Here is an 11,004-nt window from a genome sequence, read left to right as displayed (position 1 = left end):
AATAGCAAATACCTTATCAGACTTTTACCCTGAGAGAAAAGCATCATTTCTGCTTTGACCTTTTTAACATTTCTAATGCACATCTGTGGTATCTGAAAGGCAGGGGAATAGGGAAGGCACACACTCCAATCCATTCCTACCCATCAGAAAGCAAAGAAATGTACAGAAAACCTTTACGTGGTACTGGAGAAAGTGAGACCCTATGCACAGTCTTATATATGAACTTCACTACTGAAGAGATTTGTCTCCCACTTGAATGCCACACAAGCACAAGTGAACCGTTCCTGCTCATCTGCACTCCCCGTTCTGACATCGGGACGTTGCTTTTTAACTAGCTCAGGCTTGGCTGCAACTAAGAGAAACATATTTAGCTGCAACTTTTTTTTCTTTCAAAAAGAGGCAAACTGGATTATAGCAAATAACCTTTAAGATAATTAACTGACAATGCCGCAACTAGCATAAAATCTTCCTTCAGGCGACCCCTAATTTAAGTATTACTGGCACAAAGTGGAGACAGATTGTGCATCACCACCGCAATATTTACATAGCAGAAACCCACAGAGCAGGAAACGTGAGACTCAATGATGCACTAAATTAGGAACAATCATATTCTAGTGTTAATTTGCTTTCTCCTCTATCCAAATTCCAGGTCCAGCAATTGGTACAAATGCACATAAAACATTCCCATTTTTAATGATTAAGAACCACAATCTGCAAGCCATTCTGCTCAAAAGTAAATTCACTTGCTACTAGGGATGCTTGCAGGATCAAACCCCCAGAAGTGAAACAGTTTTACCAACGTAGAGATTTTTTTTTTAAAAACCAAGACATCCTGATCTGTTTATTTCTTTCCATAAATGATGTCTGTACAAGCAGCCTGAGTTGTCTTCCAGGCTACCTGCTTTTAGATTGCAAATATTTCCGTTTCCCTGTGATGGCAGAACCGTGATTCTGCGGCATAATGGAGAAGCAGTTTTAATTCACTGATGCTGTCAGTATATGCAGGTACGCAAAAGGCTGTGTAATCAAAGAATTAAAGTTAAAAAAATGTGAAGAAAAAGATAGTTGGTCCATTTGTAAATATATTGGGAAGTGACACATTTATAATAAATATACACTCTATAGCCTATCCAGTCACAGATTTCACAAGCACTACTCTCAGTTACAGCACACTTCAGAAGATAAATGCAAAGAGCTATCACCAATCTTTCTAAATCTTATATATTATTCAAATTTGGTTTCCACTATGGCATATTAACAAAATATTTACCTTGCCTAATCGCTGATGTTCTTCAAAAGCAGAAATCAGTTCTTGTGCCCACTTTATTTTTTCAGGGTTCGGAGAGAACTGTTCCTGGACAACAGCAATTTGGTTGGGGTGAATCACCTGCTTACCTACAAAGAAGATTAATAACACCAGAACCATGCATCGACAAACAGATGTTCAAGCAAAATGTTCCAACCACTTGAGGCTCTCATATGCCTTGCAGACTTTCTTGCTCTTTAATTCTTTTACCTGGTTTCTTTTATTTTTTAAACTGGACAACAGGAAGATAGCCTTTTGCCAGATTTTTTAAAGAAAAAAATATCTTAAGCTATGCTTGCATTTAATATAATTTGAAAGAACCCACGATTTTTTCTCCTCCTTCCCCATTTCAATCCATACATCTTCTTTCAGTTGTTTCAGGTGCAATTGTTTGTCCGGGGCAGTCAATAACATTTCAGGTATAATGCATAGCTGAATTTAACTATATAAATAACAGCTCCAGCCACATATAAATAAGTTATATGAAAATATGTTCAGAAAATAAGGTCTGAAGAAGGTGGCAAGAGATTTGTAGGACTGCAAAGTTGCCAGTCACATAAGGATCATGCCCTAAATTCTCCGTATTGACTTAGCATCATAAAATCCTTACTGTTATTTAAACTGCTGTTGTTGTGGTAGTCAGCAGTTGCAGGTAGGTTGCAATATTTATTTAGTCACCAGTATATTAGACAACTGCCAGCAGTGCCCTGAAGTTTTATGAAGCACTTTTTTTTTAATCGTTTCTTGTATAAATATACGTTAAGAAAATAAAAATAGACGTTGCCTTTTTTACTAGAGATTTTCAAACGTGAATAGACAGCCACATAATCTGTTTTAATCTGTTATTGTATTTAGCTGCCTTAAAACAAATACATATCTAATTTGTTTGACAGTTTTAAAAGTGTAACATTTGACATTATTAGTTGATTTCTAAGGGAATTTCACAGATCGGCGTGATTTCTGCACTTTGCTTTCAAAGTGTTTGAATAAAGAGAGGCGACCGTAATTCCCATTTTCCCGCAGAATAAACGACTCTCCTCCGTGCCAGATAACAAAACTAGTCAGAGGGATGAGCCTGATCCTGCAAACCCACCATCAAGTGAGCAGCCTCCTGCCCACGGAGGGTCCCACAGCCCCGCCGTCCCCCCGCACGCTGCCGCCTCTCGCGGGAGCGAGGTTTTTGCACGCAAGGAAAAGTTTGAAGCCTCAGGACCTCAGGAGGTTTCCTGTGCACAACGGGCTCTGCTCCCATGTTCTTACTGACGTGAAGCCAGCCGTACATTAGAAATCAGCCCACCACTCGCTATGAGAAGGTTGTGCATTATATTTAAGTGACCGCAGAGATACACCTATTTTAAATGAAATTACCACTGCAAAAAAAACCCTGGGATTACTTTTGTCAAACTGCAGTGGGTCTGAGTGGTAAACTCGAGTACAAATAGAATCTGGGGACGCAGCAGAACAAACTGCTTAATTTAATAAACAAATAAATAGTAATTTTTTAGTGTTGCTACTTTTCTTTGCTAAAAAGCCATAAGCAGCTCAATTTTATTTTAGTTCATATTAAACAATCTTTCGTTTATGATCTTACAGGCATCCAAATATTCGGTTTGAAATTTCAATGTCATAACTATTGTAAAAACAGTTTACAAATAGGTAAAAGCTTAAAACTCAGTAAGAACTATATTTTTTGAATGAAATTACATGGAGACAAATTTTCTTAACTAACATGTTTTACATTAGGTCTAATCAAAGGGTTTTTAGTCAATTTAATCAAATGTCGCCATTAAAAAGATTATGATGTTCCTTGTTTGTGCTACAACAAATTCTCCCTAGCTAAACTACCGTTTCTAAAACTGAAGGGTGTGCAAATAATTCCTGCAAAATCCTAAGGAGCTCAGCTTTCTGGGGAAAATGTAGAATATATTTTAAATTATATTTAAAGTCTATCTATAATTATAACAAAAATAAAAATATTTATATATGATTTTTTTAAAGTGTAACACATTTCTCTAAAAAGATTTGCTTTTGATAAAGATATTTGTAGCAACAAGCTATACTTTTTATCATTAAAACACTACGGAACAATTTACAGATAATATAATCTAACTTTTGATTTATAGCACTCAGCTGATTTTTGTCACAGATTATGTATCCAAATAACTGTATAATAGACGTAATGCCATGCAGGAATGAAGGAAATATTTTAAACGGAATTGTTGTTATTGACAAGTTACTGAGAGAGTGCAAAATTGGAAGACATTAAAATTTATGACCATGAAATCCTTTTTACAGTACTACTTGATATATCGTGCTTTAAATCAATACCTGTCAAGTCTTTTAGGTAACTGTATGATGCTGTCATTTTAGTCTTTGACAAAAGACTGCAAAAAGAGAGGAAACCTAGTGTTTCTTATTTATATCTGGCTTCTCAGCATGTAGCACAGGACTTTCTATAATGACTAAGTCAGCTGTTAAAGCTTATGGCAAGGTTTACTTAATTTTTTACATAAACATTCCTAAAACTGATGACCATTTATATAGGCAACACGCTGACTTTAAGTCCACAGGTTCTGGTATTGTAAAACACCTTGCCGGGTGTGTATGTGTGTGTGTGTGTGTGTGCATGTACGGTCTCTCCCATAAAAAATAGATATATTTAAAAAATATAAAAATATACATAGAAAAGATCCATTAATTTGTTTTAAATTACATTTGAAAACATTTGATTTTATGTAAACACATTCACTGATGGAAAAACAGGCTGCTTATAAGATAACTGGAAAAGAAAACTTGGCTAAAATAAGCAGTGAGGGTCACAATATTAACTAAAGAGCTGGCAAATTCTTCGTTATATTATTTCACTTGTTCAATCTTGAGTGAACACATTCGATACATTAAGGCAAATTCTACTGGTCTAAATCTGAATATTGGGATATCTAAGGACAACTTTGCTGAATATTCTGGCTCTGCATCAGTTTTGAGGGTGGTGAATATGGCCCTGTGCATGCAAATACGTGTGCGCTTCACCAGCCAGGAGAGCAATTTGGAAGCCTCAGCTTGTTTTAGTCCTGTTAACTTCAATGGTTTGACTCTTTTTGAAAAAGTAGCAGGACGTGATCTTAAATATTTAAAAATATCAAGAATTGCATAGTTTGAATTTGTTATTAAGGTGACATTTCAGTATTCTACTGTCACGTTACCAGAGGACTGGCAGTGGCAAATACAATCTGCAGATTTCTGCTTTATACAAGGTCATGGATTAAGCTAAGACATGTTTGTAATTTTCTGTGATGAATATTAAATTGGAAATGTTAAAATATTTCATTTCTATAGTTTTGGAACAAAATGTTTTTGCTTTTAGTTTTGAAATGATGTTTTATTTTAATGAAAACAAACAAGAAAGATTATAAAAAACAGTAAATAAACTTTAAGCAAAAGAAACAAAAGAAAAAGTTAAAAATTTTGGATCAACCTCAAATTTTTTTTTCTTTTTTACCAAAAATATGAAAAAGGCTGTTTCATCTTAACTTAAACATATTTTTAAAAAAATATTTTTTTTTGGACACCAAATCAGAAAAGTCAGTATTGCCCCATCTCTAATTATGGTTGGACTGACTGTCAGGCTGTTTGCTGGATTTTGGAAATGTGTGATGATAGCTCTGGAAAGGCAGGAGGCAAAGAGCAGGAGCTATAAGTTCACCTTAGTGAAGTCTCTACCTTTTACAGATCTTTACTCCTCATACGGAAAAGCAAGACAACTCTATGGCTGACTTCACTTTATGTCCTGAATTGGCACATATAATCTTTTATTTGTCTCCTATCTGGACCCTATCGTGATGTCAGACAACTTCCACCATAAAGTCAGTGGAGTCCAAACCACCATGAATGTTGTTTATGCTGAGCATTTCTAAATTTCCTAAATTGGCAGCCTGAGATAAGCATTTAAATATACATTAAGTGTTCAAAAAGAGTGCTCTCAAAGGTGCTGAGCATCTGCAACTCCATCTCCTGTCAACAGGAGGTTCAGATGCTTAAGTTTTTGAAAAATCAAGCCTTTCCTTAAGCTAGGAAATATTAGGTAGCCATCAGCAGGTGCTACCATTCAGGAGCTCTATTATTTTCCCAACTTCAATCACAGACGAATGAAGGGTGGAAGTCCACATGGACGTGGATAATGTAGCCGTGAGGAGCTAACCGTTTTGCCTCCAAAACAAGATCTGGTTTTGCAAATGTAGAAGCTCAGCAGACAGTGAGGCAGGGTTTGTGCTGAAGAGCATTGATGGTTATTCTTTCACTGGCACGTCGCCATCACTTCAAAGGACGCTTGTTTTATTAGATTATTTTGCTTGGTGCTTTAAGATATCATATGCTGCTAACTGTAAAAATACAGTTTGCTAGATGACGTCACCAGGACCCATGCCTTTGGTAATAAAACCCCAAGAGATGTACTGTTATCGTACGTACATCCTGAATGACGGTCAGAGACAAATAAATGCAAAATGTTCATTCTATAAGCTAGAAAGCTCTAATGCATGAGTCAAACGGCTGATTTCTATTGCAAAAACCCAATCTTTGGTGGCCGCACTGTCCCACCAGGGTGTCCGAGTGACCTGGCACACCGAGCACAGGTAACAGGCTGCTTTACGGGACTCTGGAGCAAGGAACCTGCTGCTCTTGCTGTCTGCCAGCACCCGTAGATGTCACCAGCACTTACTGGGAGTGAAGCCAGGAGATGAAAAACAAATCAAAGAAAATAATCAGAAAATAACTTCTCCCTAGCAATTAGCATATGATATTTTCTTCTCAACACCTTCACCTAAAAAGTATTTTTTTAACAACTGCTGTTTAAAAAAAATAGGAGGAAGGGATCAAAATATTTAAAAAGCAATTGTAGAGTGGCCATCACACAGTACAGTATCGCCTTTCCTGTGCTCTGTGAAGGGAGGAATCACTGCACAGCCTTTACCCCAATTTCTCTTCAAAAACAGTCACACGCTTCATGGGTTGTAGTTTTAAAAAGCAGCCTGTGACTTTTTGGGCAAAATTTCTGGCCATAATTACTAAGGTGCTAATAAGAGCTTGGTATTACTGAGTTTTTCAATAAATGACCTAAAATAAAAACCAAGTCATTTGTCTAAGGACAATAAATGTAGCAATATATTTAAATCAAAGAAGATATGCATTATGTTGAGACATTGGCAGAAAGTCATACCAGTGAATCCCATTGAGGCACCTTCCCTTGATTGCCTGCGGAGACCATCTTCATCTCGGAAATCGATGTAAACAAGGTCTATTGCTTGAAGGCCAAATGCCTTTGCTGTGACTATTATTTTTTGCCTGGCATATAGAATATCGTGAGTTTCCTTACTGCTTGTTGCACCTGCAAAAATAATGGAAACAAAGAAAAGCTGACAGGAGTGGTTTAAACCTTTCTATTTTAAATATTTCCTGTGTAAAAAAAAAAAAAAAAAAAAAAAAAAAAAGTTTGAGATTTCATTTAACCAATTTAGAAAACAAAAGAGGGGTGCACAGCTATATTGTAAGAAATAATACTCTTAAGAGGAAAAAAAGCTGCTTTAGGAAAAAAAAAAAAATCTCTTTAAACACCAGTTTATAAAGTTCAGATTTTGATTCAGTTCAAATGAGAAGTTGTAAGTCTGAAGTAAGTAGAAGTTTTGTCTGTTAAGGACTGCGGAGTTGGGATTAACCTGAAATAATTGTTTGATTATATTATTTACTGTACGTACAGTGAGAGAAGCTTTATACACATTGAGATACTTGGTACAGCTAAATGGTTAAAAAATTCACACTGAGAACAGAATTGCACTTTCCTTGGTTGTGATTCTTGTCACAACTGATGTCCTAAGCTGAATGTTTAAGCTTTAGTATTTGCATGAAAAATCATGGTAGATTACTTCTGAGAAGAAGCAAAAGTATTTACAAGGCTTCATGTGCTACAGTGCACCAGCTAAGCAATATGCTCATATGAAGGCTAGTGAGAAAAAATAATAACAATAATATGTTCCCTTCCCTTAGGGTCACTATTTGGACACAGATTTCCAATTTGTAAGGAATATTTTAATAAAGCAATGCTAATTTTTACATTAACGTACTTCTTTTTAATTTAAATGTTGATAGCTCTGAACTATTATCTTTAAACTGAATCAGATTAATAAGGAGTTCAGCAGTCTCTCATAAGAGATATTTTGAACTGCTTTTTATTTTTGAGGAAGACTAATAGTGCTGTATTGACATGGGACATATTTAAAGTAAATTTATGAAAACAAAATGTAGCAGGAGAGCATTTGTGCGTGATGTCAGAAGCCTGACAAATAACTGTCTATAAAACTGTGATGAAACAGACACCGGAATTTTAGGACATTAAATGTACTTCTTAAAAGCATGTGCGTGTTTCTTATGGATATAATATTTTTAAACAATTTCAGTGACTTAATAGGTTTCGGCTTTTCATTAACTTTTGGTACTGCATGGCAAGAAGCACAAGGAAGTATCAGTGCCCTGCAACACACAGGGACCACCTTTTGATTTCCCAGTGATACATTCTGCATTGAAAAAAAATGAGAAAAGCGAAAACATAAAATGTGGAATCAAGTACTGTCATTACACTAATTATTGCTGTTGGAAAAGCAATGTTTTGCTTTTTTGCAATAAATTACATTGGGCTTCTCCAATGCAAATGACGTACGTTAACATTTATAGCAAACAGACAGGTAATAACCTATGCTGGCACGGAAATCCTCTCCTCCGAAGACGACTGCGTCCAAATGAAAGCCAACCTGGGATCCTGTTCTCAGTGCTTCTTCACAGACAGCCTTCAAATGAGAACAGAGTATTAATTTCTACAGAAACACAGGACGCAGAGAGAGACTAAGAGGATATTACAGCAGCTCCGTGTTACCAAAAATCCTTCAGCTAAAATTGTTCCTATTGAGCAAAGCCATTGTAGATGCTCTACTTTGCACAGTGCTCTAAAATGACTCAGCAAAAGAGAAAACATTTTCTTTCCCCAGGCACCTATATGCCTAGACTGTGTAAATACAGGACATCGTAGCTGATTCCCTACCTTTTGGTCGACATAATGCCCTGGGTATTATTGTGATTGGTACTTCAGATATTTATATAACAATATGAAACAAAACATCTGACAAATGCTGCTTAAAAGCCAATAAAAATTATTAAATTTGATTAGTTTGACATGTAATATATCTGCATAAGAAGCAGAAATAAAGATTATAATATCTCTTATTAAATAAATAATATGAATGGTTTAAAACAGTTGTAGATTAGGGATTCTTTATAGGATTGTCAATTTAAAGTCTTTGGCTACATGTAACTAAAAAGTAGCTAAGGAGGTTAAAAATGCAACAAGTGCTGCAGAAAAGTATTAAAATAAAAGCAAGCAAAATTTTGCTGCTGTAGCTATTCTATAAAGAAGTGCATTTACAAAATATTACTCTTTTATATAAAAATTTGGATAATATATTTTTTAAGGCTAAGGTACGTGGACAGAGACAGCTATAATTACAAGCTCTACTAATGCGTGTTCTTCTATGGCAGCTGGTGGGATAAGAAATTATTCTTCGACAAAGTGCTTTAAAAGGCAACTCTCCTGCCAACATCAGGAACTGCAATATTAAAAATTCCACTATAAAATACTGTTGGTGAAGAAAAACCTCAGCCAGTTGAAAATATGATTTAATACTGTGTATGCACACTGGAGAGGAGTGTGTCTGGTTACTGCTTTATTATGTTCCCAGATAGGTTAGCGTGTGTTGTAAGATAAATGGGTGTATCAAACGAGCAGGCTGCCTGTGAGGCCTGCCGGTGCTTCTGGAGGTACTTCTGATGTGTGTGTCCTCAGCTGGTCCGAAACTTTTCCCTCAGAGCTTGGGAGGGGAATGCTGAATTCCTGGTGCATGCACGAGATCTTCCGTTTCATTACCACGCTGCTTCGCCTTTCTGAAAAACCTGGACTTGATAGTAAAGGCTGGGGAGTAATCTATATTAACATGCAATTTAAAAATAAAATTTGATCCAAAATTACCCTAAAAAGGAGGACATTCTTCAGATTTTTCTTATTTTCAAGGTTAATTATACGTATAATCTTAGCATTAAACACCCCATCATACACACAGAAAAAAGATAACATGAAATTTGGTTGCAATGTTATCAGTAGAAATCATTATAAAGATACCAGTTTAGCAATAGTGAAATGATGATAATTCTTTTTTTTTTTTTTTAATAAATTGTTATACAGAGGTTGAGTTTGATAGCTACTAAATAGCCAAGTGTATTGCACCACTGAGTATTCCAAATCTTTGGAGAAGCCCATTTCCACTCCAAGTATGTTAAAAATGTTAACAATAATGCAGAGAGGTTTTGTTATTTGTCATGGACTATCTGGAACTGTTCTGTCACTGAATTATTTTGAACTTATGAAGGCCTTTACAACACAAGTATGAGAGTTAAATGTACAAACATTTTAGGGGATTGAATGATATGTTTAGTATTTTTAACCTCTCTTCCTTGATGAAATTAGGGGAAGACTGGGGAGTATTCTGCTTATCCTAGTTTGCTGAGACGGCAAAATATGAACACTTCAAGACCTGCTTACCTTAAAATTGAGCAAGCCCACTGCTGTTTCCACAAAGGGGATAAAATTCATTGGTTCTACAAGTGTTCGGCCTTTTAGGTGATGTAAGAATTTGTCTGAAAACTAAAACTAGACAGTATGAGCTATCAGAGAGAGAAAAAAAAAAAAAAAAAAAAGAACAGTCTACATGTATATATAACACGTTAAATTTTCACCTGGCTGTAACAACACCCTTTCCCACCCCAAAAACCTATAATTAAAAAAATTAAACCAGCTTTTAGCAAGGCCTGCGATCTGAAATGCCAGCATTCCCATACATTTCTAAGTTTCCAGACTGGTTTGCAAAAAAATTTAAATAAATAATAATTAAAAAAAAAATCAAGGCTTAGCACCTTTCACCCTGGCTTAGTGGAATGCAAATCCGTGGGTCCTGGAAAACAATGAAGTGCTGCTGTACCTGAGGTCCGGTTTTGTTTCAGGTCCAGCACTGCCATCACTGGAAGTGCTCCTCAGCCTTCTAAGTGGCATCCGTATTATTCATTACGGCACCGTTACCCTTTTGTTCAATAGGCTTTTCTTCATAATTTTTTAGCTTACCTAGGAAGGCCTTAAAAAGGAAGTTTAATTCTTTGAAGACCAAAGCTTGCCAATTTTTTCCATGAGACCAGTTCACAGCTAGCTCTGAGCTGCCAGTGGGGTAGCCCAAATTCCAAAATCTATCATCTGGAAACATACAAAAGCTCTTGCACAGATTTTTCCCCTTTCAAAAGGGGGAAAAAAAAAAAAAAAGGAAAAAAAAAGGGGGGGAAAAAACCCTCAGCCCTATATTGTAAATCTATTATGTCTGTCCAGATTGAGTAATTTGCACAGAGATAAACATATCGCAGGTACGGTGAAAACATGTTAGTAAATAAAGACAAAAATAACATATGCATATATTTTAAATTTAAGGAATATTTGACTATTAATGGATATCAAAGGAAAGGGAATTTTAATCATCTCTCCATTCAGTCTCAGTTGGGTAAATCATATCTAAGAGATTTGCATAAATATAAACCATCAAAGACTTTTCATCTTCAAA

At 35.8% G+C, this 11,004-nt stretch overlaps 1 protein-coding gene across 1 annotated transcript; it reads right to left on the bottom strand.

Moving 5' to 3' along the window:
• Positions 1–1,270: 1,270 nt before the first annotated feature.
• On the bottom strand, positions 1,271–10,041 carry CLYBL (citramalyl-CoA lyase; the record flags this gene model as incomplete). The annotated part of the gene is made up of 4 exons (XM_010171903.1): positions 9,945–10,041; positions 8,049–8,142; positions 6,522–6,689; positions 1,271–1,395 (listed from the first exon to the last, which is right to left on the bottom strand). Coding segments are annotated over exons 1-4 (438 nt in total), but the record flags the coding sequence as incomplete, so codon positions are not given.
• Between the last annotated feature and the right edge of the window lie 963 nt (positions 10,042–11,004).

This window comes from Antrostomus carolinensis, unplaced genomic scaffold (genome assembly GCF_000700745.2).
Source record: "Antrostomus carolinensis isolate BGI_N321 unplaced genomic scaffold, ASM70074v2 scaffold42777, whole genome shotgun sequence".
NCBI classification, from domain to species: domain Eukaryota; kingdom Metazoa; phylum Chordata; class Aves; order Caprimulgiformes; family Caprimulgidae; genus Antrostomus; species Antrostomus carolinensis.
This window is presented reverse-complemented; position numbering and strand designations above follow the sequence as displayed.